The sequence below is a fragment of the Oryza sativa genome, chromosome 7 (assembly GCF_034140825.1).
Source record: "Oryza sativa Japonica Group chromosome 7, ASM3414082v1".
In the NCBI taxonomy this organism is placed as follows: Eukaryota; Viridiplantae; Streptophyta; class Magnoliopsida; order Poales; family Poaceae; genus Oryza; species Oryza sativa.
In genome coordinates, this window is record NC_089041.1 from 943,059 (window position 1) to 970,919 (window position 27,861).

Consider the following 27,861-nt stretch of genomic DNA (forward strand, 5'->3'; position numbering starts at 1 on the left):
TCAGAACTAAATCTACTCGATCGGCTGCAAATATCAATGATACATAATCCTTATATCGATATATAATTGAATCAAGTGATTGGGATAGATCGGTCACCTTGCCGAGACAGTATAAATCACTTAGATCGAAATATATATTAATAATGAGATTATATATATATATTCATAGCATAGCTGATCAGATAGATCTAGCGTGTATCGGCTAATACTCCGATACTACTTTATATTAAGATATTAAAGCAAATAGAATATACTAAACAGAAATCTAATATACTTAAATGCAACAAGATCTTAACATGAAGGACAGATCTAACATGTTAATTGAGCATGTAGAACAAAAGCAATTGGATCAGATAAGATCGGCTGAAACTCCGATACTACCCTAATCGGCAACCAGTAGGCAGGCTAGAGATTGAAATTCTAAGCACGGCTTAATAGATCAAACTCAACTGATACAGCATTAAGTATGAAAAGAAGAACAATATCTAGACGATCAAGCCGCTGGATGTTTCATAGAGTGGTGGATATCTCATATAATCTAAGCCAACGTCGTTATTTAACCTAATCGGCTGCCTTCTGGTAGCAGATGTTAGCCGATTGTAGGTTAAATGACGATATTGTCAAGGATTATGCAAGATATATGATAATTTGACGGACTACATAAACAAGATTAGAGTATCATAAAGATGGAAGCACTAATCTCGAGAACACAAGCCGCCATAACAAGTTTACCTCTTGTTGAAGATCGAAACCGATGCAGCTCAACCCGAAAGCAATAACTCGTCGAAATAAAACGAAAGCAAAAAGAGTGGCGATGCGCCGAAATTGTATTGAACGTGTGTGTTAATCATTACATAGGGCTCGGGGTCTATTTATACCCGAGAAATACAAGATATGTCCATATTGGACACGACTCTTATCTCTAACAAACTCTAAGATACCACAAGTCTTTGCGGCAGACTTTTGCTCACATTTATCTCTAAGGAATTTACATAAAATATCCTAATTAATAGATACAATTGCCTTCCCAGGACTCTATCCATGCGTGGCAATCATCTTGAAGCACATCAACTCGAACCCAATGTCGCATACGGGTCGTATTGTCGGAATCGGCTGTATCACTTAACCAGTCCGACTCAGACTTAGCCGATCCCAGTCGTAGCCGATCCGGACTCCAGCCGATTATTACTCTGTTTCCGAAAAAACCCTTATCTTCGATTCTACTTCGATTTCATTTTCATCTCCAATACTGATATTACCAAATTTGGTCGTTAACAGGCTCCTACTAGGAAACTAATTCGAATATATTGTGGGCCCAAAATTCGGATCACATATTTAACAATATCCACCTTGAGACGAATTTCCTCTTGTAGCATAAAAACATCAATCACCAAAAATACCTCATGTAGGTAAAATCACCGCGCGCCAAATAGTCTCTAGGACTATACTGTAACACCCACCAAGCTTGAGCAAAGCTCAAACTTAGTAGCAGGAACTGGCTTTGTCATCATATCAACTGGGTTATCATGAGTACTTATCTTGCATACCTTGACATCACCTTCAGCAATCACACCTCGAATAAAGTGATATCTCACATCAATGTGCTTTGTTCTCTCATGGAACATCTGATCCTTTGTAGGCATATTGCACTTTGACTATCACAAAATATATTAATGCAAGACGTAACTCCACAAAGCTCAGTGTACAAACCTCTAAGCCAAATAGCTTCTTTACAAGCTTCAGAAATAGCCATGTACTCTGCTTCAGTAGTAGATAAGGCAACAGTTGCTTATAAACTTGCCTTCCAACTAACAGCACATCCTCCAATAGTGAAAACATAACCTGTGAGCGATCTTCTTCTATCCAAATTTCCAGCAAAATCTGAATCCACATAACCAACAAGTCCATCTCTAGATCTCCCAAACTGCAAACAAGCACTAGATGTACCACGTAGGTATCTGAAAATCCATTGAACAGCTTTCCAATGCTCTTTGCCAGGATTAGCCATGTATCTACTGACAACACTCAATGCATGTGATAAGTCAGGACGAGAACATACCATGGCATACATAAGTGAACCAACTGCACTTGAATAAGGAACTCTAGACATGTACTCAATATCATAATCTGACTGTGGACATAAATCTGAAGATAATCTGAAATGTGCAGCTAAAGGAGTACTCACTAGTTTTGCGTCATGCATATTGAAACGATGAAGAACTTTTTCAATATAACCTTTCTGACTAAGATATAACTTGCCAGAATGTCTTTCTCTAGTAATTTCCATATCGAGAATTTTCTTCGCTGCACCCAAATCCTTCATCTCAAATTCACTACTCAATTGTGCCTTCAATTTTGTTATCTCTTATTTGTCTTTTGCAGCAATCAACATATCATCGATATAAAGAAGCAAATATATAGCTAAATCATCAACAACTTTAAGATAAACACAGCTATCATAATTGGATCTTCTAAACTTCTGAGAAAGCATGAAAGAGTCAAATCTCTTATACCATTGTCTAGGTGACTGCTTCAACCCATAAAGAGATTTCTTCAACCTACAGACTAGGTTCTCTTTTCCAGAAACAACAAAACCTTCAGGTTGCTCTATATAAATGTCCTCTTCTAACTCCCCATGTAAAAATGCAGTCTTAACATCCATTTGCTCTAGTTCATAATCATGCATTGCAACAATACTAAGTAAAGTGCGAATTGAACTATGCTTCACAACAGGGGAAAAGACATCATTGAAATCAATACCTGGAATCTGGCTATAACCTTTAGCAACTAGCCTTGCTTTGTATCTTGCCTCATCACTTGGAGACATACATTCCTTTCTTTTGAAGATCCACTTGCAATGGATAGGTTTCTTCTCCTTTGGCAACTTCACCAATTCCCAAGTATGATTCTTTTCAAGTGACTCCATCTCATCATGCATAGCAGTTATCCATCTATTGCAATCATCAGAAACAATAGCCTCAGAATATGTAGAAGGTTCGGCATTACCTTCAATTTCTTCTGCCACACTCAAAGCATAAGCAACTATGTTCGCTTCTTCAATATATCTTGGAGGAGGTTTAATATTTCTTTTGGGCTTATCTTTTGCAATAGAACGTTTTGGAGATTGATGAACAATAGAAGAATCTGAATCTTCAATAACAGGTGCATCTTAGTTAATAGCAACAAATTCGTTTTCTGGTGCATGTCCTGAACTGATCAAATGCTCCACCTGCACACTTGCTTTCTCCTGACTCTCAACAGGAACATTAGTAGAAGGTTTGTCATGTAACATAACTGATTCATGGAAGACAACGTTTCTACTAATCACAACCTTTTTTGTTTCAGGACACCATAACTTATAGCCTTTTACACCAGACGGATAACCAAGAAAAATGCACTTAATAGCTCTAGGCTCCAATTTACCATTATCAACATGAGCATAAGCAGTACAACCAAATACTCTTAAGTCTGAATAATTTGCTGGGGAACCAGACCATACCTCAATTGGAGTCTTCTTATCAATGGCATAACTGGGTAATCGATTGATAAGATAACAAGCAGTGGAAACGGCTTCCGCCTAAAACTGTTTAGGCAAACCTGCATTAGACAACATACAACGGGCCTTTGATATAATTGTCCTGTTCATACGCTCAGCTACGCCGTTTTGTTGAGGTGTGTGAGGAACGGTGTAGTGACGCACAATGCCTTCAGACTTGCAATATGATTTAAATATCTTAGAACAGAACTCCATCCCATTGTTAGTACGAAGGATTTTCACCTTCCTTTCAGTTTGTCATTCAACCATAGTTTTCCACTCCTTAAACACATCAAAAGCTTGATATTTGTGCTTCAAGAAATAAGGCCAAACTTTTCGCGAATAATCATCAACGATAGTCATCATGTAACGAGCACCTCCAAAAGATGTCTTACGAGCAGGCCCCCATAAATCAGAATGCCCATAATCAAGAATACCTTCAGTAGTATGTGTAGATGTATTGAACTTCACCCTCTTATGCTTGCCAAATATGCAATGCTCATAAAATTTGAGCTTCCCGATGCTTTGTCCATCTAGCAATCTTCGCTTGCTCAATTCTGCCAAACCAATTTCACTCGTATGCCCAAGACGCATATGCCAAAGATTAGTAGCATCGGAATTAGATAATGAATCAGAAACTGCAGCAACATTACCTAATATAGTTGTACCTCGCAGATGGTACAGGTTGGCAGATTTAATATCAGCTTTCATCACAACAAGAGAGCCTTTAGTTACCTTCAAAATTCCGTCTCCACCGGAATATTTGTACCCTTTGCCATCAAGAGTACATAAAGAGATGAGACTTCTCTTCAAATTTGGAATATGCCGCACATCTGACAATGTTCTGATACAGCCATCAAACATCTTGATCTGAACTGTTCCAATACCTGCAACCTCGCATGGTGTATCATCACCCATCAAAACAGTACCACCTTGAACAGCTTCATAGGTGGCAAACCAATCCCTATTTGGGCACATGTGATAGGTGCATGCAGTATTAAGAATCCACTGGTCACTAGTTTGTGCACAACCAACATAAGCAACAAGCAATTCTGCATCAGATTTCTCATCAGTAACAACTGCGGCTTTACCTTCCTCTTCTTTCTTACCTTTTGGTACATATTTTCCGGTTCTCTTGTCTTTGTCCTGTAGCTTCCAACACTCAGATATATCATGTCCATCTCTCTTGCAGTATTTGCATGACTTATACCTGCCTCTGGACTTTGATCTTCCATGGTAGCTACTTGAACTTTTATCTCTTGATTTGCTGTTTGTGTTCTTCTCCTGTTGCCTGCCCCGAACAACCAAGCCTTCTGCTTGTGAATTTGAACCTTCAAAGGGTACCATCTTCTTCATCTTTTCTTTGGCATGCAAAGCATCATAAACTTCTTTCAAAGTTAGAGTATCATGGCTATAAAGTATAGTATCCCTGAAGTTTGCATATGAGCTAGGCAATGAACACAATAGAATAAGGCCTAAATCCTCTTCATCATACTTTACCTCCATAGACTCAAGGTCAGCAACAATTTCCTTGAAAGCAGAGAGATGGTCCATTACAGACCCATCATCTTGCAACTTGTGTAAAAATAACTTTTGCTTCAGGTGCATCTTACTGGTCAGATCCTTAGTCATGCATATCTGTTCCAGCTTCAACCACAGCCCAGCGGTTGTCTCCTCCTTAAGCACCTCCTGCAAAATATTGTTAGATAGATAAAGATGAATATATGACATAGCCTTACGATCCCTTTTCTTCTCATCGTTGGACCAATCCTGAGTCCTCTTGTCAAATCCAGAAAGCGCATCATCGAGGTCTTGTTGTGCAAGAACGGCTCGCATCTTCACTTGCCAAAATGAGAATCTTGTGTCTTGGTCCAGGAGCGGTAGATCATACTTCAAACTCGCCATGGGAATTAATCCTGAATTTGCTAGAAAGAAATTAGGGTAAATCTAGCAAAAAAACGCGAAACCCGGTACACTTCTCGTGTGCACGTAGCGTAGATCTGAAACTTCCTGGTACACAAGCTTGTGTGCGCGTAGCAATTCCACGTGAATAGAAAATCACGTGAACAGGAACCTGATCGCTTCCCTCGTTGACTTCCTTTTCAGCCTCGGGAACCGTGCGATTTAGTAGATGTATTGACGCCGGCTGCTACTCCTGGACGTGCGCGTAGACGGCTTGCTGCTGCTGCTTGCCAATCTCCTGACGCGTGCGCCGATTCCAGGACCTGGGCTGCTGCTGCCCTAATTTCGCGCGGGCTGTAGGGATGACGCCGATCAGATCGATCCGGCGACTCGACGATCCGGCGCCTCGACGAACCGGCGGCGGCTGCGTGACGTGTAGATCGATCTCCAAAGCTCTGATACCACTTGTTATGAAAATAGATGCACAACGGAGACACGAATTTTTACGTGGAAAACCCTCGCGGGAAAAAACCACGGGCGCCGACCGGCAATGATCACTATAGAGGAGTTGATTACAAACGTAGGGGAATAACAATGGGAACGTCACCCCTTCCCGTACGGCTTACAAGAGTATATATAAGGGATAATAGAAAGACACCTAATAGGACTCCTACTAGGAAACTAATCCGAATATATTGTGGGCCCAAAATTCGGATCACATATTTAATAGGGGGGAGTGGAGGTGGGCAGGTGGCCACTGCCCCTGGGCAGTGGCAAGGTGTAGAGGTTCTAGTACTTGTGCCGACTACCTCGACACCATCACTACGCTCCTCCTCATCCTCAGCGCCCATCCTTGCGATCATCACATTCCTCACCACTCCTCAGTCGGATCCCACCAGAGAACACATATAAACCATCCGCGTCGATGGAGCTCCTATCTCGCCACTTCGCTATTGCAGGGAGTGGAATCTAATCCGGGGATGTCCCTTTGTATATTTTTTCTTTCAAGTTCATGTAAATGGTTATACAAAATGTAAATAATAATTTGACAATGTAGAGTACAGTAACATCTATCGCTCCACCAATAATCAACTTCAAACTTGATCTATACATTGAAAAAAAACAAATTATGGGATGAATAATACTATATTGTTCATATGTTGAATTTGCCCTTTTCATTTCTCAATGTGTGAGTTGAGTTTAAGTTTAAATTTTATTTTAAAGTGATATATGTATGTCATATGAATGTTATTTTTTGAGATTTTTTTAATAACTATTTGAGTGGTGTTTGAGCAAATGAGAGGACATCCCCTCAAGAGTTTAAAAGTGTTTCCTGCTATTATGCTATTATGGTCGCTCAACATTTAGTCTATAATCGAGTTTGCCGTTATTCATTCCACATCCACAATTGTTTGCTAGCTCACGTGTCTTGCATGTGCGTCGTGGGCAACGTTGAGGAAAGCCTCTTGAAAGCAGCACATTTTACATAGGAGCTTGAAGTAAACACATTTGCTCATGCACTGGGTGAAAAACAATTGAAAATTTCTCAGATTTAGATTCAGATTCAGATAATTACATCATACATCAACATCTGAGATAGTCAGGTGCAAAGCTTCTGAGGTCTCTCCTCCCTGGTGATCAGATGATGTGAAGTCCATACCTCACAGTTAAGTATGTAGTTGTAGTGAGGTGGAAGATGAGATCTTGACGCGAGAACCTTGAATTTTCCTTGAGGTCTAACACTTCCAAACAGAAAATCTTGCAAACTCACCATGGGAACTGCAGCTTCACTCTGAGGAAAGTTTGTGTGATAATCTACCATGTCCTGAACAGAACATGTCTGATAGTCGCCAAGAACCACAAGATATTCAGAGGAAACATTGTTTATCATCCTAATGTATGTGGGTTCAACCGGGTGCCAAGGACAGTCAATATTGGCACCGTATCCTAAGAGATTCTTCTGCTTGAATTCTCTGATTCCTGCCAGAGCCATGCTCCAAAACCTAACATTGAAATTTGCTTTCAGAAGTACACTGTACATGCTTGAACCCATGAAGCACCCATTCATCTCCCTGGCCATATCCATGGCTATCGATGCCAACTTTGGGTGCTCCTCTGCATCTATGCTTCCAAATGTGCGAACCTTGAAAAAGTACCAGTAAGCTTCTTGAGTTAAGTATTTTACTCTAAGAGCTTGGGTTGTTCCAAACCTCGCAATCTTATCAGATCGGCTTGCGACTATAATCTTACTGCCTTTTGCAACACACCTTTTGGAAGCTGAGTACAATCTACTCCATGCAGCCTCATCGATGTCCCTGCTCAATTCGATAATAATCAGTAGTCTTTCTTCACCAGTACCACGGTTTTGATGCTTGATTACACCACAATCTCTCAGAGTCACCATATTTGCATCCTCAAGATCATCGTCACTGAAATGCACAATCTGAAAAAAGCGGTTACGCACCCTTTCATCGGCACAGGCATGCTCAATCAGGGTGCTCTTACCAACCCTCCACGGGCCAATGATAGGCAGAACTCCTGTATTTTCATCACCAGGAATATCTTCTTTGAGCAGGAAGTTCATGATGTGCTCCATTTCCATTTGGCGACCCAACAAGCACTTGTCTAGAAGCAAGTGCATGCTATATGGCTGACGGCACAAACGGGGACAACTGTTCAAGAACATGACAACCTCACCCATATCTTCAATGGTGACCTCAAGGCTGCCAAAAACTTGCTGCAGCTGCTCTTCTAAACTCTTGCCACTGACCCTGCAGAACCGGATGCGCTTGGCAGGATTGAACTTGGATGGTATAACATGGTTACTCACCTCGTGATCTTTGGTATGGTCTGCTTCATGGACATGGCATCTGAATCTGTCAAGGGTGTAATATCCTCTGTACATCTCCTTCCTTAGTATGTTCAGTTGCTGCAGCATGGATTGGTTTGTGATGAGCCGTTCATCTGCCTCCTCCAGGATGATACGGGCCCGGAGCAGCAGCCGTTGCAGTCTCTCCTCCACGGTTAGCGCTGTCGGTTTCGAGGACTTGTTGATCAGGAAAGATATGGATCTACTGGCAAGATCACCTAGAATGGCAGACAGAAATGTCTCCATATGTAACAATGTAATCTCAAGTTTTGTAGTTTGAGACAAGAACTGAGACAGAGAGAAAGTATGTAGTCTGAAAGTTTTTAGTGGATCTGGTGAAGCAGAGTAGGAATTGAGGCTGGCACATATTCCAGCAGCTCCATGTCTTCATAAAAGGAAACGAATTGCACTGTGATTTACCTCAACCTAGATTTATTTTTCAGTGTGAACCGTTTGAATATAAGCTTCAGGTTTTCTCTGCAGTTTGGATTAATATAATCATACAAGACTGACCATATTGTGAAGATGATGAAAGAAGTAGAGTAAATTCTTACAGATTTGGTTCAGCATCAGAGATTTCTGGTCAAGTTTCACAGACACGTGTATATTTTAGTTGACCAGTTCTGCATACTACTACTAGGCAACACAATAGCCTTCTAATGTGACAAAAAAATATTTGTTTTGATGCGGGCGTTATCTTGGTGACTTAGCTAATTTGGAAAGAACGCAATGCTCGTGTCTTTGAGGGGCACGCAGTCTCACCGGTGAATCTTTGTGCGTCAATTGAGGATGAGTGGAAATTGTGGTAAGAAGCGGGCTTGACCACCTCTCTTTGAGTTGTATAGTGGGTGCGAGGGTTTTCCCCCATAGTTGTTGTGTATAGAGGGTTTCTTTCTTTTTTGTTGTGATAGCACGCCGTTTCCTCTCGGCGTGCTTTGAGACCTGTAAATTCTTTCTTACCTCTTAGTATATTCCGGCCAGTTATTGCCGAACCAGCGAAAAATTGTGAAAAAAAAGGACTTGATGAACATGAACATAAGGCATCTCAAACTTTTTTTTTATGAATGTCAACATGTTAAAACTGTTGAAAAATGATAAATGCATGTAACATGTTAAAATGAAAAAGCCTGTTGTCCCAAATTAATTTTCCATTAAACTGTTAAAAATTTTCCATCCTATTACAAGTTAATAAATTCCCCTGTTATGCCCCAGTACAAATTCTAAGTCTTCTTTTTCTTTTTTTTTGTTGGGCCAAAATTCAAGTTTTTTTTCATTTTGTTAATTTAGAGTCAATTTTTTTGCTGCTACTTGTCTGACTGAGGAGTGAGGACCAGCAAAAACGACATTCAGAAAAAGCAATTTTACAGTCCTTAAAGAGGTACCATAAGGTACCACTTTTTCTATTGTAAATTTGGTATCTCTTGCTACCTAGGTACTATAAGATACCAAATTTTACACTAAATTTTGATATTTGCTCCGATCCAGCAAAAAATAACTCGAGGTACCGATACCCCACGGTACCAAATCGTTTCCGATCGTTGGATCTAACAATGCCCATCCTGCCCAGCTAGACCCAACGATCGCAAACGATTTAGTACCGTGAGGTACCGGTACCTCAAGGTACTTTTTCTGGACCGGAGCAAATCTCCTAAATTTTTGGTACCTCATGGTACCTCCTCAAGGACCGTAAAATTGCTCTTCAGAAAATGCTTTCCCTACTACCATTTCTGCCTATTTATACATCTGACTAGCTACATTTCTTCAACGATAGAATTATGGTACATTTCTGGACTATCTAGACACTTTCTCTGAAATTTCTTTTGGGGATCAGTGCACACTTCAATGGTAAATCAATATATTCTCAGAATATGCTACAGATTCTTGAAAATTAAGTACCTGAATAGAGAGCAGACATGGATGTAGAGGAGGGATCGCCGTCAGCCGCCGCCATTATCGCCAACGTCTCTAGATTCGGTCGGCGACATAGCAGCTCGCCGGCCAAGTTACAGGGCCATGAAGCAATTCAGAAATTCCCCATCAATAATCGACACTTTAATTTCGTTAGTTTTTGGGAGTACTACCTCCATCCCAAAATGTAGCAACCTAGAATGGGATGAGATCCATCCTAGGATAATGTCATGTCTAGATACATTGTTCTAGGATAGATATCATCCCCTCCTAGGTTGTTATATTATGGGATGGAGGGAGTAAAAAAATGTTTTTTTTAGAGTCGACAGTATAAGTGGTACTCACTCCCATTCCAAAATAAAATGATTATTCGACTGTACTATATCTGATTATATATATAGTACTTGCCACTATTGACTCTCACTGATTCCATTTCGACCCCTGATTTTCAAAATGTTTTTTAATAATGGATTAAATAAAACCCGGTCTCCACATCCCGAAGGTCGGATGTACACAACCACAGTATTACATCACCAAGCACTTGGGCTTACAAATAAGTTTAAAAGCAAACGCCATCATAGGAGACAAATAGACGACAAAGACATCTAGAACAAGTCTCACAACAAAAGATTTCAACTAACAATTCAATCTTCCTATCCAATTCCACCCAGATTTTGAGTAGAATTCCATAATGGTAACTTCCAATTTTTGGCACCCAACAGCTTTCTCGTCACTCTCTTTAAGAAGCAAAGACCACTAGCAAGCCCAGCGTGTCCCCCTGAAAATAATCTGCAATATAGAGTTAATTGTTGAGCCATTGAAGACTACATCATTCCTAGCAACCTAAAGTGCCCAACAAATAGCCACAACTCCCACGAAAAGTTGATCCCTAAGCTTAGATACTAATCCCCATGACCAACCACCCAGAGGATTAGCAACGGAAGTAGGCACTTGTATTCCCATAACCATGAAAAGAATATTCCAAACTGAATGTGCAACATGACAATAAAAAACAGATGTTCAATTGATTCTTCAGAGTTACAGAAGCAACACTTACCTTTTCGTCTCCTTTTAACCAAATTGTCTTTTGTTAAGACTACTCCTTTGATATACCAAAGGAAAATCTTAATCCTAAGTGGAATTCTAAGTTTCCAGATTATCGACTTTCTTGGTACCACATTATGGTACATAAGAGCCTTGTACATAGAACTCACCGGGAAGACTCTCTTCCCATTGGCTTCCCATCTAAAAATATCTGGACTATTAGATAAGTTAAACAAGACCATTTAGCATACCAGCTTGTATCACGCATTCAGGTTATCCCCCACCAAAGCTCTACTAAAGGGCACATTTAGAGGAACATTGCCCAGTACATCGCTTACTCTCGCATGCTTGTTTATTGTTAGTAAATAGAGGGAGGGATATAACTTATCAAAGGAGTTAGTCACCCACCCAGCGATCCTCCCAAAATCTCACTTGTTCTCCGTGTCCAACTACCATAGATCCTAGTTGCAAAAAATCTTTCTTAACCATCATAAGCCCGGCCCTAAAATGTAAATCCCCAGACCGCTTTTCCACTTGAGTGATTGTTCAATTGGCTAAGTACTTCCTTTTGAACAGATTTTGCCACATGCTTCCCTCGTTAAACAATTTATAGAGCCATTTGCTTAATAGGCACTTATTTTGAATGTCTAAGTTTTGAATCCCCAACCCTCCATATTCCTTAGGCTTACATAGAATACTCCATTTTGCTACCCTATACTTCTTTTTATGTTCATCACATTGCCAGAAAAATCTTCTTGAGAATACCTTTAGTTATTTCAAAAGGTTAAACTACTTGCACAAAAAAAGTCAGATTCAGCACTTCTGATAATAGAGCAATTTTACGGTCCTTGAGGAGGTACCATGAGGTACCAAAATTTACAAATTTTGGTACCTCATGGTACCTCATAGTACCTAGGTACCATGAGGTACCAAATTTATAATAGAAAAAATGATACTTCATGGTACCTCCTCAAGGACCATAAAATTGCTCTTGATAATATGTACTTCCCCTGGTTCGATAATAGGTTGAGCTCAAGCTGAAGCCCCGCAAAATAGACCCTTAGTCTGGAATCGAGTTTCCCGTTATTCATTCCACATCCAAAATTCTTTGCTAGCTTTTAAATTGATTTTATGGTCCTTTTTAGATGGTACCATACATTATTGTTGACGTATGGTTTTCATATAAAAAGTTGCACGCTTCCTCTCCTTTGTCCAACCAAAATTTTCTTTTCACATGAGGAGGCTAAGTCCTCTAGTGTGGAGATTTTGCAAAACAATGAAAACTTGAAAAAAAAAGAACTTTAATGGAAAAACCATACAACTGAGTGTAATAACAATAGATTTTTACATTTATACATGGCAAAACAGTTCGATCTAAATCTTTCTCTTCTGACGGAGCCTAATCCTGCAGGTAGTTGCAGACTTGAACTCATGAATCTCGGAGCTATATATGTAGCTGTAATAAGGCGGCAAATGAGATCTCCACAGCACAAGATCAAATTTCCCATGAGGTTCAACTCTCCCTGACAAGATATCTTGTATACCAATTTTTGGAGCCTTCTGATCTTCTGCATGAGCAAGCTCTACTCGGCAATGTTCAAAGATTTCACAGTAGTAGTTCACATTTCCATCTGTCCTAGGAATAACCACACACTTGCTCTTCATCCCAAAATCACCTGAACCTTTGTTAGGCAGTAACTGGCTCTTTGATTCCTTGGTCCTGAAGCGCTCACGCAGGCTAAGCCAGTCGCCATTGTAAATACTAGCTTGAATGAAGGTAGCCATGTTGTTCAGATCAATGAATGGTCCAATGAAAGTATTGTACATCTCACGATCAAAGTATCCATTAAACATCGCCATTGATACCGATGCCACCTCGGGGTAATCTTTAGGATCTGAGCTTCCGAATGCGAGAACCTTGAAGAAGTACCAGTAAGCTTCTCGAGACAAGAATTTTAGGCGAAGAGGTTGTGTTGTTCCAAGCTTTGCAATCTTCTCTGATCGGCTTGTGATTATGATTTTACTTCCAGCTGAAATGCAACTTCGAGAAGAGGAGTACATCCTTCTCCATTCGTCATCGGAAACATCTTCAGTTAGCTCAACAACAACCAATAATCTTTCTCCTCCACTTGAAGCTAATGATGAGTTGTGTTTATGCCTTATCACTCCTGAATCTCTTAGGATAAGCAATGATTTTTGCTCGCTCAAATCGCTATCACTAAGAAAGATGATGCGAGAGAAGTGGTTGCGCACCCTCTCATCATTGCAAACATGCTCAACAAGTGTGCTCTTCCCAACTTTGGCAGGACCAATGATTGATAGGACATCAAATATGTCACTATATGGAGTTTCTGGATGTAACAAGAATTTGATGATATGTTCCATCTCCATTTGGCGCCCAAACATGCACTTGTCCATGAACATGTAGGTGTTGTATGGTTGACGATGCATGGAAGGATAGTTGTTCAGAAGCATAACAAACTCAGCCATGCCAGCCATGGTGATCTCTATGATGTCAACCATCTGATCGAACTCTCTCATATCTCCATGTCGTCTAGTACCAGTAAGGACTCGAGCTCGCTTGATAGAGTTGAATTTAGACAAAGATAAGGTGTTGTAACTCACTTCATTGTCATCGTCGTCGTTCATGTCCTCCTCCTGGTGTTTCTGAATTCTGAAGGTGTCAAGAGCATAGTAGCCTTTGTGCATATCTTGTCTCAGCATGTTGACCTGACGAAGCATGGCTTGGTTTGTGATGTGCTTCCCCTCTGCCTCTTCGATGGCGGTGGCGAGCCGGAGCAGCATCCTTTCCAGTCTCTGAATCTTCTCCTCCATGAACGTCGCCGCCATAGGCGGCGATGACGGCTTCGAGGAGCATCTGTCTATCAAGAAGGAGACGGATCTACTGGTGAGTTCTCCTAGGATTGCAGAGAAGAGAGTCTCCATTTGGGAAATGGAACTTTCCTTCTCCCCTTGCAAGATGGTTCAGACAACAATTTGATGAATGGATCAACAACCAGAATAAGAGGAATCCTGCAATCGTATAATGGCAAGTGCTCTAGCTTGTCTGAGTAGCATTTTTTTGATGCCAACTTGTTTGACTAGTAATTAAAATGACATCGATTGATGGTGAACAAAATTTTGTGGATGCAGTGGTTCTATAGAAAAGTATGCAATCAATCAACACCAATTATTCTTTTTGGGGTTGAGAGTTGAGAGATTTGCTTAAGAGTTCTGTTTGATGACTCAAGTACTGAATCTACTATAAAGCGAGACTTTCGTTGTGCATGATATTTTTTCTTGTATTTTCTGACCAGTGTTGACCAAATACAGGGAGACTACACCTTTCTATAGACTTTTACATATTTCGTCAATAACTAATTCCTCCAAGCAATTATTGACCTATACAGATTTAATTAACTTGTTGTAAAACTACTCATTTTGCAAACACAGAAGAAGGTTAGGCTAGTTATCATCCCAGATTAAAAATTCAGTCAGAGGAACCGGAAAAAGGCAACGCTGGAATCATTGTTTGCGATTTCATTTCGCACATTTCTACTTGTAAGTTTGGTTGGTTGTGTACATCTGTTTGGATGTAGAGGCTGGTTTAATCCATTATCTAAAAAAAATGTACTTTCTATTCACGGCACGGGGGTTCAGAGAAATTTCAGAAATCTTGGGAATTTTCAGAACGAAACAATTTGAAATTTAAACAATTTTGACTAAATTTGGACCAAATTCACAAAAAATGAAAAAAAAAAGGGAAGAAATTTTCCGACCAAATTGGAAATATCAGACCTATGTTATGTGATCTTAAACGTCTGATCGTGCCAATACGTGTTTGTACTGTATTTCGTTAAGGATTAGGATGCTTTCTTGCAAGTTGCAACAAGGAATCGATGGTCAGAGGTCAACAGTGGCAGGTAATACGGAGTAGCAATTAACATAGGATCAATCAGTTGCTGTCAGTTGTCATCGACTTCTGAACTAATATCCTTGCGTCTTAGCATGTTGACATCTTCAAACTTCAAATAGCAGAAAATTATTAGATGCTGACTAGTTCAGTTTGGCAACCTCTTACAAATAGCACATCTTACATAGGATCTTGGATGACATACTCGCTCAGATACTAGGTAAAAACATTTCACAAATGATCAGTTTTACATTACAGCATAAGATAATTACATTATATACAACACATGGTCAGCAGGAGCACAGCTTCAGAAAACAACCAGATTGTCAGCTGCAAAGTTCCAGAGATCTCTTCTTTTTGGCGACCACATGATGTTTCCTCTGTACCTCACAGTTGAACATGTGGTTGTAGTAAGGCGGAAGGTGAGACTTCCACGCAAGAACCTTGAATTTTCCTTGAGGTCTAACACTTCCAAAGAGAAAATCTTGCATGCTCAACATGGGAACTTCAGCTTCACTCCGAGTAAAGTTTGTGCGACAAAGAACCATGTTCTGAACAGAACATGTGTGATACTCATCATGAATCACAAGGTATTCGGAGGAAATTTTGTTTACTGTCCTAACATATGGAGGTTCAGACGCCTGCCATGGATTCTCAAAATATGTACCGTATACTAGGAGATTCGTCTGCTTGTATTCTCTGATGCTTGCCAGAGCCATGTTCCAAAACCGAGCATTGAAATTTGCTTTCAAAAGTCCACTGTAGATGCTTGCACCCATGAAGCACCCTTGCAACTCCCTGGCCATTTCCATGGCCATTGATGCCATCTTTGGGTGCTCCTGTGCATCCATGCTTCCGAATGTGCGCACCTTGAAAAAGTACCAGTATGCTTCTTCAGTAAATAATTCTACTCTAAGAGCTTGTGTTGTTCCAAATCTTGCAATCTTATCAGATTGGCTTGCGACGATAATTTTACTGCCATTTGGAACATAACTCTTGGAAGCTGAGTACAATCTTGTCCATACAACCTCATCGATGTCTCTGATTAGCTCGATAACGATCAATATTCTTTCTCCACCAGTGCATTGGTTTCCATTCTTGATTGAACCACAATGTCGAAGAGTTACCATGTCTGCATCTTTAAGATCATCGTCACTGAAACACACAATTTGAGAGAAGTGGTTACGCACCCTTTCATCGTTACAGGCATGCTCGATCAAGGTGCTCTTCCCAGCTTTCCGTCGACCAATGATCGGCAGGACACCCGGATTTTCAGAACCTGGAGAATCCACTTTGAGCAGGAAGTTCATGATGCGCTCGATCTCCATTTGGCGACCAAACAAACATTTGTCTAGAAGCAAGTGCATGCTATATGGCTGACGGCACAAATGGGGACAACTGTTCAAGAACATGACAAAAACGCTCATATCTTCAAGGGTGACTTCTATGCTGCCAACAACTTGCTGCAACTGCTCTTGTAAACTATGGCCACTGATCCTGAAGAACCGGACACTCTTAGCAGGATTGAACTTGGATTGCGCGAAAGAGTTACTCACCTGGTGATCTTTTGCATCATCTTCTTCATGGCCACGGCATCTGAATCTGTCAAGAGCGTAATACCCTCTGAACATCTCCTTCCTCAGTATATTCAGTTGCAGCAGCATGCGTTGGTTTGTGATGAGCCGGTCCTCTGCCTCCTCCACGATGATCTGGGCACGGAGCAGCAGCCGTTGCAGTCTCTCCTCCATGTTTGATGCTGTCGGTTTCGAGCACTTGTTGATCAGGAAAGATATGGATTTAGTGGCAAGATCACTCAGAATCACAGACAAAAATGTCTCCATAAGTGAAGTATGTAATCTGAAGTTCTGTAGATCACTCAATGGATCAACAAGAACTGGGAGCTGAGAGAAAACTATGTAGCCTGGAAATTTTTCAGTGTGAACTGTTTTGAGTTCAAAGTGTCAGTTTCTCTCTACAGTTTGCATTAATATAACGGTACGAGGCTGACCACGTGGTGGAGACAACGAAAGCAAGAGAATTGTACAGATTCAGTTGATCAGTCAGCACCATCTACAATGGAGACAAACAAAAATCTGATGATCTTGTTGTCGCTTGTAGCACACTAGCACCATGTTATCACTCTGCCAAGCTATTTGCTGATTTAGGCCCCCTTTGATTCAAAAGAAATTCATAGCAATTTTAGAGGATCCCATTCCTATAGGAATTTTTCCTATATAGTCCTTTGAATCAAAGAAATGGATCTTATAGAATCCTATGAAATTCCTATGAAATGCCTAATACCATGCAAGTTTTGGAGGAATTTTCATGGAAACTTTTCTTTGAGTATTTATCTCTCCTCTAATTCCTGTGTTTTGCCTGTGGTCCAATCAAACGGCCATTTATGTGTTTTGCAATCATCTGTTTTGCACTTACATTCCTATCAAAATCCTATGTTTTTCCTATTCCTACATTTTCTCAATCCTGCGATTCAAAGAGGCCGGAAAAGTGACATTCAGCAAATTGTTTTTCCAACTCCGGTTGTTATCTCCTTAAACAGTTTACTAGGTACTACATTTCTTCAACAATAGATTTATGGCTAACCATTTGAGCGGAAGCCAACTTTTCTGAAATTCAATTCGTTGATCAATACACTTATCTGGGACAATAAAAAGTTCATGTTATGCTACATATCCTTGAAAAATAAGTACCTGGATCAAGAGCAGACACAGACAGCAAGGAGGCATCGCCATCCGGTGCCAACATTGTTGGAAGAACCCTAGCTGACGTTGCCACCAACGTGTTATCCATAGCTGGTATAGCTTCTGATACTGCTACAAAGTGTTTGCATTGTCTTCTATTAAGGATTAGGATACTTTGTGTATCTTGCAAATTACAACAAGCACTGAATGGTCAGAAGTCAACAAGCAATTAATTTATATCCTACTTAATATAACACCAGCAAATGCAGTCTTCGGTTTCAAAAAAAAAAAAAAAAGGTCAGAAGTCAACAGCAGCACTTGATACTTTGTGTATCTTTTATTAAGATAGGAGCAGTTAGTTCATGCCAGAAGCAATGAATGTATTTTCATCTCACGAATGTTGACATGTTCAGATTTCAAATATAGAATGTTAGTAGATGCTGATAGACTTCAGTTTGACAATCTCTTACAAATAGCACATTTTACATACGAGTTTGGACTACGCATTTGCTCAGACAGTAGGTCAAACTATTTCACAAATGCTCAGATTTATATTAAAATTTAAGATAATTACATTATGCATCAGTTTCAGAGAACAATGAGATGGTCAGGTACAGAGCTTCTGAGATCTCTTCTTTCTGGTGACCATATGATGTAACCTCTTTACCTCACAGTTGAACACGTAACTGTAGTGAGGTGGAAGGTGAGATCTCCAGGCGAGAACCTTGAATTTTCCTTGAGGTTTAACATTTCCAAATAGAAAATCTTTCACATTCACCATGGGAACTTCATCTTCACTGTGAGCAGAGTTTTTGTGACAATGAATCATGTTCGGAGCAGAACATATTTGATAGTCGTCAAGAACAAGAAGATATTCCGAGTTAATTTTGTTTACGGTCCTAATATATGATGGTTCAACTGCCTGCCAAGGATCATCAAAAAAATATGCACCGTAGAGTAAGAGATTGAGCTTCTTGAATTCTCTGATTATGGCCAGAGCCCTCCTCCAAAACTGAAAGTTGATATTTGCTTTCAGAAGTCCACTGTAGATGCTTGCACCCATGAAGCAACCATTCAATTCCCTGGCAATATCCATGGCTACTGATGCCAGCTTTGGGTGCTCCACTGCGTTTATGCTCCCAAATGTGCGAACCTTGAAAAAGTACCAGTAAGCTTCTTGAGTAAAGAATTTTACTCTAAGAGCTTGTGTGGTTCCAAAGCTTGCAATCTTTTCAGATCGGCTTGCGACTATAATTTTGCTACCACTTGCAACATGACTTTTTGAAGCTGAGTACAATCTTCTCCATGCACCCTCATTGATATCTCTGGTTAGTTCAATAATGATTAGTATCCTTTTTCCACCAGTGGCATGGTTTTGATGCTTGATTACACCAGAATCTCTAAGAGTCAATATGTTTGCATCTTCAAGATCGTCGTCATTGAAAAGCACAATTTGAGAGAAGTGGTTACGCACCCTTTCGTCGTCACAGGCATGTTCAATCAGGGTGCTCTTCCCAACTTTTCCTGGACCTATGATCGGCAGGACACCTGGATTTTCAGTACCGGTGGTATCCTCTTTCAGCAGGAAGTTCATGATGTGCTCCATCTCCATTTGGCGACTGAACAAGCACTCGTCTAAAAGCAAGTGCATGCTATATGGCTGACGGCAAAAGCGTGGATAACTATTCAGGAACATAACAAATTCACTCATATCTTCAATGGTGACTTCAAGTCTGCCAAAAACTTGTTGCAGCAGATGCTCTTGTACACTCTGGCCAGTGACCCTGCAGAACCGGACACGCTTGGCAGGATTGAACATCGATGGTGCAAAAGAGCTACTCACCTCAAGATCTTTGGGATTATATTCTTGATGACCATGGCATCTGAAGCTGTCGAGGGTATAATAACCTCTGTACATCTCCTTCCTTAGTATGTTCAGTTGCTGCAGCATGGCTTGGTTTATGATGAGCCGTTCATCTGACTCCTCCACGATGAAACATGCCTGGAGCAGCAGCCGTTGCAGTTTCTCCTCCACGGTTAGCACTGTCGGTTTCGAGCACTTGTTGATCAGGAATGATATGGATCTACTGGCAAGATCACCCAGAATGGCAGACAGAAATATCTCCATGTGAAACTGTGTAGTCTCTAACTTTGTGGATTACTCAACGGATCAACAAGATCTGGGACCTGAGAGAAACTTTGTAGTCTGAAAATCTGTAATAGGAATAGAGATTAAGGCAGCGTCAAACTCGAGTAGCTCCACGTCTCCATAAAGAGAGATGCATTTCAGAACATAGATATACCGTATACCTTTTAATGTGTCTGAACCTAGATATGCTTTTGAATGTAAACTGTTTGAATTCAAGTTTGTATTTTTCCCTGCGGTTTGGATTAATATAACCGTCGAAGATTGACCACATAGCTGAGACGACGACAGCAGCAAAGGAAATTCTACAAGTTTAGTTCAGCACCATAGATCTCTGGTCAAGTTTCACAAGCACGTGTATTTTTAGTTGAACAGTCTGCATACTAGACAAAATGACCTGACAAACATGAGGAAAATACATGTTTAAACCATTTTATTATGAAAGCCAGCATGTTAAAACTGATAAAAATGGAAACTGCTGATAGCACAGCTGGCAAAGATAGCAGTAGTGATGCCTATTGGTCTGCATTTGAGTATTGCCAGAAGCAGTCATATTCCTTCATTGTTTTGACGTAATAGGAACGAATATATTGATGCTTCTTCTTAAAACCATTGGTACCAACCAATTTTCCCAACTGTTGAAAATTTCCCATCCTATTCCAAGCCAGGATCATCAGATAATGTTGTCTAGTAGTAGTAGCACAACTGTTATGCCCAAATACAAAATACATTTTTGTTTTGTTGGCTTGACCAATAGTTTTTCGAACTGCGGTTGCTGTCTCATCCTTAATCAGCTGATTAGCTACATTTTTTTTTTGACTGAAAAAGGTAGAGAGCTTTTTTTTTTTTAGCTACATTTCTTCAACGAATTATGGTAGCCGCAATTCTGAAATTCCTTTTGGAGATCAATAGTTGACTGCTATGGGAAAAATAAAATATTCAGAATATGCTATAAATCCTTGAAAATTAAGTAACCTTTGGATCGCCAATTAGACGAGCAGGACGGAGGAGTGGCATCGCCGTCCGGCGCCGCCATTGTTGCCGACGTCTCCAGATCCAGCCAGGGCTATTGCGGCCACTTGCCACCGCCGGCCGAGCTCGGCTTCATGGCGGACGGCATCAATCGCTGCCAAATCAGGGGAGTTGGAGGCAGAGCACTAGCCTACTAGGGCGCCCACCACCGGAGCGCCGCCGCCGTCCGCCGCCCGCCGACGAGCAGCTCGCCAACGCCGGCGAAGTGGGAAGGAGGGCCCGCTGGTAGATGGGCTGGTCCGAACGGAGTTTGCGCGTGGTCCTTTTCCTATGAGAAAGTCCATTGCTCATCCCTCATCGATGGGCCGAGTCTTATTATCTCTCTCTTTTTTTTTTTTTTTGCCGGGTCAGCCAAAGACCGGTGACCGAATTTCATTAAGATTTGAGGGGAGAAAAAGAAAAGCCGAGTCGGGGGGCATCGGACGGCACGGGCTTGTCGCGGAGGACGTGATGAGTCTTATTCTCATCTCTCTCAACTACAAAACTAGGTATATAACCTCTCTTTAACATTTAAAATTGGCTCGTTTTTCCTTCCTAGACGATTTCAGTGACGGTTTTATTGTACGTGATGCCTACATGGCACGTTGGCATGGTATTGATACATATGTTAACTCAGGGTAATCTTCAGGATTTGAGGTTCCGAATGCAAGCACCTTGAAGAAGTACCAATAAGCCTCTCGTGACAGAAACTTCACATGAAGAGATCGAGTTTGTTCCAAGCTTTGCGATCTTGTCTGATGGGCTTGTGATTATGATTTTGCTTCCAGCTGAAATGCAACTTCGTGAAGAAGAGTACATCCTTCTCCATTTGTCGTCATCAACATCCTCAACTAGCTCAACGATGACCAACAATCTTTCGCAACCGGAATGGCAGCTGACCAGCTAACAACTTTTCTGAAATTCCTTTTTTGTGCTATAGATTCTTTACAATTAAGTACCTCGATCACGAGCGAGAACACCTTACAATCTGGAAGCCACTGGCCCCTCCCCGCTGTCGCTACTTCCTCTGGTTTGGTCGCAGCGAATAGATGCTAGGCTACTGATCGTCTTCGCCATCGGGGCCGGGGCTCCCCCACCCTGTCCACTGTGTTCTTTGCAATCAACATGAACAGAGTATAGATCATATCTTGGTTGATTGCCCATAATCCCGCTAGCTCTGGCGGTGGGTTCTCAGGGTGATTAATCAGCCAGATTGCCTCCCCTTGCATGAGGCCTCCTTCCATTAGTGGCTTTGCCTTAGCAGGAAAAAAGTCGCGAAAGATCGTCATCAGGGATTTGATACCATTGTGGCACTAGTAGCTTGGATGATCTGGAAGGAGAGAAACAACTAGGTCTTCAACCTCCAACAGTGGCCATGGGTGGAAGTAGTGAAAACAATGGCTGCGGAGGCGGAGTTATGGCGCCTAGCAAAGGTGGTAGTACCGGCACTTGGTCTCTATTTTTATGAGTCCCTAGGTCATCTTAATTGGTTGTGAGATTGTAGTTTAAGTCCTTTGTTCCGCTCCGGTATCCCGTCCCCTTCAAAATTTATGTTTGATTTGTAAATAGCTTTTATTCCTCTTAATACAAAGATATGCTCCTAGCGTATTCCTGAAAAAAAGAGAGAACACCTTAGAAAGGTTAGAGATTGTAACACCCTGACTTTTGTTTAGCAGCTAAAAGTTATTTTAATTAAAAAGCATAATTTTAAAACTTTGATTCTTTGTGTGTATCAACGAATTAGTGGCAAGATATCAATTAAATCATTCCTAGTAAACCCAAAATTTTGATCCAAAACATTCTATCTTAACAAAAATCTCAGAACTCGAATTTTGGAATTTACATCTCCCTTGTAAAACCATTACAAAATTAATTAAAATATCCCCATTCACTGAAATAGGACATATACTAATCCAAATAACTCCTTATTCTTAACACTGTGTGGACATCAAATTATAAATTTGAATTCAAATATTCATTGATATCTCCCTAAAATTTCATCTTGTTTTATGTTCTCCTCAAAATTTATTTAAATTCATCCAACATACAAACTCCCTTGCATTCCTAGAAACTTTTTGAATTCAAATTTCAAGCTTGAATTCAATATGTCAAGTCAAATCATCCAAACAACCATCAAATCAATTTTATGGAAAATACATAACTTCTAGTGTATAACTGTTCATTCAGGCCGCGTCCTATAGGATCAATCAGTAGCTATCAATTCTCAGCATGTTGAAATCTTCAAACTTCAAACAGTACAAAATTAATAGATGCTGATGAATTGAGTTTGACAACCTCTTACAAATAGTAATCTTACATAGGAGCTTGGACTACGCCCTCGCTCATATAGTTTTTTTAGATAATGGAAACTTTATTTAGACTCAGTTAATTACATCAAGATGATACAATCAAACCGAGTCACCCCCGGCCTCTGCATAAAATGCACACAGCCAAAAAAGAAGAAAGAAACAACTAGAACATCTCCCAAGCACAAAAGTTTAACAGAAACATATATCTTAGTGGCTATTATAGTAGGTGAAAATATTTCACAAACTCAGTTTTAGATGACATCTTCAGATAATTGCATTATACAGCAGGTTCTGACATGGTCAGTTACAAAGCTTCAGAAAACAATCAAACTGTCAGGTGCAAAGTTCCTGCGATCTCTTCTTTTTGGCGACCATACGATATTTCCTCTGTACCTCACAGCTGAGCATGTAGTTGTAGTGAGGTGGAAGGTGAGATGTCCATGCAAGAACCTTGAATTTTCCTTGAGGTATAACACTCGCAAAGAGAAAATCTTGAATATTCACCTCAGGAACTTCAGCTTCACTCTGAGCAGGGTTTGTGATTTGGATGGGACATGTCTGATAGTCGTCAAGAATCACAAGGTATTCAGAGGAAATTCTGTTTACCGTCCTAACATATGTCGGTTCAGACGTCTGCCAAGGATTGTCAATATATGCGCCGTATACTAGGAGGTTCGTTTGCTTGAATTCTTTGATGCTTGCCAGAGCCATGTTCCAAAACCGAGCGTTGAAATTTGCTTTCAGAAGTACACTGTAGATGCTTGCACCCATGAAACACCCATCCAACTCCCTGGCCATATCCATGGCTATTGATGCCAGCTTTGGGTGCTCCTGTTCATCCATGCTTCCGACTGTGCACACCTTGAAAAAGTACCAGTATGCTTCTTCAGTAAACAATTCTACTCTAAGAGCTTGTGTTGTTCCAAAGCTCGCAATCTTATCAGATTGGCTTGCGACAATAATTTTACTACCATTTGGAACACAACTCTTGGAAGCTGAGTACAATCTTCTCCATACACCCTCATCGATGTCTCCGATTTGCTCGATAACAATAAATACTCTTTCTCCACCAATGCCATGGTTTTGATGCTTGATTGCACCACAATCTCTAAGAGTCACCATGCATGCATCTTTAAGATCATTGTCACTGAAACACACAATTTGAGAGAAGTGGTTACACACCCTTTCATCGTTACAGTCATGCTCAATCAAGGTGCTCTTCCCAGCTTTCCGTCGACAGATGATCGGCAGGACACCCGGATTTTCAGCACCTGGAGAATCCACTTTGAGCGGGAAGTTCATGATGTGCTCCATCTCCATTTGGCGACCAAACAAGCATTTGTCTAAAAGCAAGTGCATGCTATATGGCTGACGGCACAAATGGGGACAACTGTTCAACAACATGACAAACACACTCACATCTTCAAGGGTGACTTCTATACTGCCAACTGTTAAGATATTAGGGGTAGTTTAGTATTTTTCGCACCTCTTGTATACATTTATATTTGCCCTTTAGGACTAGATCAATGTTACTGTTGAAATCCCCAAATCTATCTCTTAGATCAATTTTCTGCAACTGCTCTTGTAAACTATGGCCACTGACCCAGAAGAACCGAACACGCTTGGCAGGATTGAACTTGGATTTTGAGAAAGAGTTACTCACCTTGTTATCTTTGCTATTGTCTTGTTCATGGGCATGGTATCTGAATCTGTCAAGGGTGTAATACCCTCTGCTCGACATACCCAAAGAGTTCGACTCAGTGCGATGGGACTACTTGCTAGCTATGCTTCAGCATTATGGCTTCCCACAGAAATGGAGAGACTGGGTCTCATCTATTCTTTCCACCTCCACCTCACAAGTGCTCCTCAATGGAATCCCGGGGGGCAAAATATAGCATGGCAGAGGTCTAAGGCAAGGCGACCCGCTATCACCGCTCCTCTTTATCCTGGCGATTGATCCCCTACAATGGCTGCTTTCAAAAGCAACGGAGCTTAATGCCATCACAAAGCTACGGGGAAGAGCAGCCCGCCTAAGAATCTCCATGTACGCCGACAATGCAGTGGTCTTCATCAATCCTGTCAGGAAGGATGTCCAGACCTTCACTGACATACTTACACGCTTCAGGCATGCGGCTGGGCTGGTCACAAATATGCAGAAATCTCAGGTGGCAGTAATCAGATGTCAAAACATAGACCTCGACACCATTCTTGACGGTGTACCAGCTGTGCGAGCACACTTCCCGATAAAATACCTAGGTCTGCCGCTAGTCCTAGGGAGGATGAGGAAGGCGGATATTCAACCACTTTTTGACAAGATTGCAAAGCGAACGGCTGGATGGAGGGGGAAAAACATGGGACCAGCAGGACGGTCAACCTTGGTTAAATCGGTGCTGACAGCGCAACCCATCTACCTTCTCACTGCACTCAAGGTAACCAAAGAAGCTCTAGGCCAACTCGATGCGAAGAGAAGAAGGCTCCTTTGGCAAGGGACGGGAGACATAAGATCAATTGGGAGAGGACATGCCTCCCAACCGCGCAAGGGGGGCTCGGAGTTCTAAACTTGGAAAAGTTCAGAAGGGCCCTTCATCTGAGATGGCTCTGGCATGAATGAAAAGATCCCACTAAGCCATGGGTAGGCCTCGAAACACCGTGTGATGAAACTGATAAAAGGCTTTTTGCTACGGCCACTAAAATAACGATCGGGGATGGCAACACAATTCGATTTTGGGACTCTGCCTGGTTGGAGGGACAGAGACCAAAAGACGCCATGCCACTAGCCTATGCGATATCCAAAAAAGAGGAAAAACACTGAGGGAAGGCATTGAGAACGGCTCTTGGATCGATGACCTGGACCTCAGCGGCACCATTCCTCCCACTGTGGACCTGATTAGCCAGCTCGTCTCCCTATGGGAAGCAACCCAGTACATTATTCTCAATCAAAGCGAGCCCGATCAAATCACCTGGAAGCTTTCAAACCATGGAGAATACTCAGCCTCGTCGACATACAAAGCGCAATGCCTGGGAACCACTGGCACCAACTTCAACGCCTTAATTTGGAGAGCCTGGGCCCCACCAAAATGTAAATTCTACGCGTGGCTTGTGATCCAAAACAGGGTGTGGACTTCAGACCGGCTAGCAGCTAGAGGATGGCCAAACAACGGGACGTGCCCCCTCTGTCGCGTGACAAGTGAGTCAGCAAGCCACCTTCTTGTCCATTGTAGATATACTAGAAGGATCTGGAGCCTGACTGCCGCCTGGGTGGCTTACCAGCAACTGGACTCGTGCCACTGGGCTCCATGCCAGAGTGTCCAAAATTGGTGGGAAATGCTAGCCAATACAAAGGAGGTGCCCAAAAAAGGCCTTCGGACCCTAATTCTTTTAATAGTTTGGGAGATCTAGAAGGAAAGAAATCGGCGGGTTTTCGAACACAAGGAAACTGCGGCCCCTAGTCTTATGGCAAAAATAAAAGAGGAGGCAAGAACTTGGACCATGGCGGGAGCAAGGAGGCTACGGGATTTTCTATCAAATTGTGTATAGGCCTTCTCAGTTTTGTACAGTTTCTCCTTTTTTTACCCCTAGGGGTTGTACTTTGTTCCCTCTATTTTCAAAAAAAAAAAGTAATACCCTCTGTACATCTCCTTCCTCAGTATGTTCAGTTGCAGCAGCATGCCTTGGTTTGTGATTAGCCGGTCCTTTGCCTCCTCCATGATAATCCGGATCCTCAGCAGCAGCCGTTGCAGTCTCTCCTCCATGTTTGATGCTGTCGGCTTTGAGCACTTGTTGATCAGGAAAGATATGGATTTACTGGCAAAATCACTCAGAAACACAGTTAAAAATGTCTCCATATGTAAAGTGTGTAATCTGAAGTTTTGTACATAACTCAACGGATCAACAAGAGCTGGGACCTGACAGAAGCTATGTAGACTGAAAATTTAGAGGATCTGGTGAAGCAGAGTAGAAATTAGGCAACCACATACTCAAGTAGCTCCAGGAAAATGCATTGTGCTGTGGTTTACACAAACAGTGTTCCATGCGTACTTGGAATATATTTTTCAGAGTGAACTGTTTTGAATTCAAGTGTCTGTTTTTCTCTACAGTTAGCGTTAACATGACTGTACAAGACTGACCACATGGCGCAGACAATGAAAGCAACAAAAAGAATTGTACAGATTCAGTTCATCAGTCAGTACCATCTACTTCTACCACTGTTATTGACAGAAAAAGAAAGGATCTGAACTTCTTGTCACTACCGCTGTTATTGCTAATAATCAATCCAACGTATCCATTCCTCAGGATGATGCCAAAAAGGCCCCAATACACAAATCCAGTCTTGTTTCTCTTTTTCTTTTCCTGCCAGGACAAATTTCAAGTTTATTGCTATTTCTTTTATTTAGATTTAAGTCTTGGCTTCTACTTGTCTGTCTGGAACAGTAGAGAAAATGGCATGAACGGAGAAAACGAGATCAGCAAATGTTATCCTTAAACAGTAGAATTATGGTTAATCACTTCTCTGAAATTCCTCTCT

General features: G+C 41.3%; 5 protein-coding genes across 6 annotated transcripts; all 5 read right to left on the reverse strand.

Annotated features, from left to right (window-relative positions):
- Positions 1-6,982: 6,982 nt before the first annotated feature.
- On the reverse strand, positions 6,983-8,706 carry LOC107276248 (putative disease resistance protein RGA3). The gene has a single exon (XM_015790336.3). It carries the CDS (start codon positions 8,550-8,552, stop codon positions 7,038-7,040), a length of 1,515 nt encoding a protein of 504 aa, XP_015645822.1. The 5' UTR covers positions 8,553-8,706; the 3' UTR covers positions 6,983-7,037.
- Positions 8,707-12,632: 3,926 nt separating this feature from the next.
- LOC107275456 (putative disease resistance protein RGA3) lies at positions 12,633-14,204 on the reverse strand. The gene has a single exon (XM_015790349.1). It carries the CDS (start codon positions 14,202-14,204, stop codon positions 12,633-12,635), a length of 1,572 nt encoding a protein of 523 aa, XP_015645835.1.
- A 1,086-nt stretch (positions 14,205-15,290) lies between these two features.
- Positions 15,291-17,150, reverse strand: LOC107276691 (disease resistance protein RGA2). The gene has a single exon (XM_015790612.3). The coding sequence runs from the start codon at positions 17,010-17,012 to the stop codon at positions 15,498-15,500; it is 1,515 nt and encodes a 504-aa protein (XP_015646098.1). The 5' UTR covers positions 17,013-17,150; the 3' UTR covers positions 15,291-15,497.
- A 1,103-nt stretch (positions 17,151-18,253) lies between these two features.
- Positions 18,254-21,333, reverse strand: LOC4342259 (disease resistance protein RGA2). Of its 2 annotated transcripts, XM_015789984.3 has the most exons (3): positions 20,992-21,333; positions 20,181-20,413; positions 18,254-20,084 (listed from the first exon to the last, which is right to left on the reverse strand). In XM_015789984.3, exon 3 carries the CDS (start codon positions 19,996-19,998, stop codon positions 18,478-18,480), a length of 1,521 nt encoding a protein of 506 aa, XP_015645470.1. In that variant the 5' UTR covers positions 19,999-20,084; positions 20,181-20,413; positions 20,992-21,333; the 3' UTR covers positions 18,254-18,477. The 2 variants fall into 2 exon arrangements, with proteins under 2 accessions (XP_015645470.1, XP_015645471.1); XM_015789985.3 differs by lacking the exon at positions 20,181-20,413.
- Positions 21,334-23,669: 2,336 nt separating this feature from the next.
- On the reverse strand, positions 23,670-27,468 carry LOC107277340 (uncharacterized). The gene is made up of 4 exons (XM_015790351.1): positions 27,464-27,468; positions 26,961-27,260; positions 24,870-25,066; positions 23,670-24,784 (listed from the first exon to the last, which is right to left on the reverse strand). The coding sequence occupies exons 1-4, from the start codon at positions 27,466-27,468 to the stop codon at positions 23,670-23,672; spliced, it is 1,617 nt and encodes a 538-aa protein (XP_015645837.1).
- Between the last annotated feature and the right edge of the window lie 393 nt (positions 27,469-27,861).

What these genes read in the sequence shown, in the direction of transcription:
- LOC107277340 (XM_015790351.1), bottom strand. An exon ending in AGGAAGGAGATGTACAGAGG is followed by an intron (nt 25,067 to 26,960) that starts GTATTACTTTTT and finishes TATGTCGAGCAG; the next exon opens with AGGGTATTACACCCTTGACA. An exon ending in TAGATTTGGGGATTTCAACA is followed by an intron (nt 24,785 to 24,869) that starts GTAACATTGATC and finishes ATATCTTAACAG; the next exon opens with TTGGCAGTATAGAAGTCACC.
- LOC4342259 (XM_015789985.3), bottom strand. Translation starts at nt 19,998, where the DNA reads ATGGAGATATTTCTGTCTGCCATTCTGGGTGATCTTGCCAGTAGATCC.
- LOC107275456 (XM_015790349.1), bottom strand. Translation starts at nt 14,204, where the DNA reads ATGGAGACTCTCTTCTCTGCAATCCTAGGAGAACTCACCAGTAGATCC.
- LOC107276691 (XM_015790612.3), bottom strand. Translation starts at nt 17,012, where the DNA reads ATGGAGACATTTTTGTCTGTGATTCTGAGTGATCTTGCCACTAAATCC.
- LOC107276248 (XM_015790336.3), bottom strand. Translation starts at nt 8,552, where the DNA reads ATGGAGACATTTCTGTCTGCCATTCTAGGTGATCTTGCCAGTAGATCC.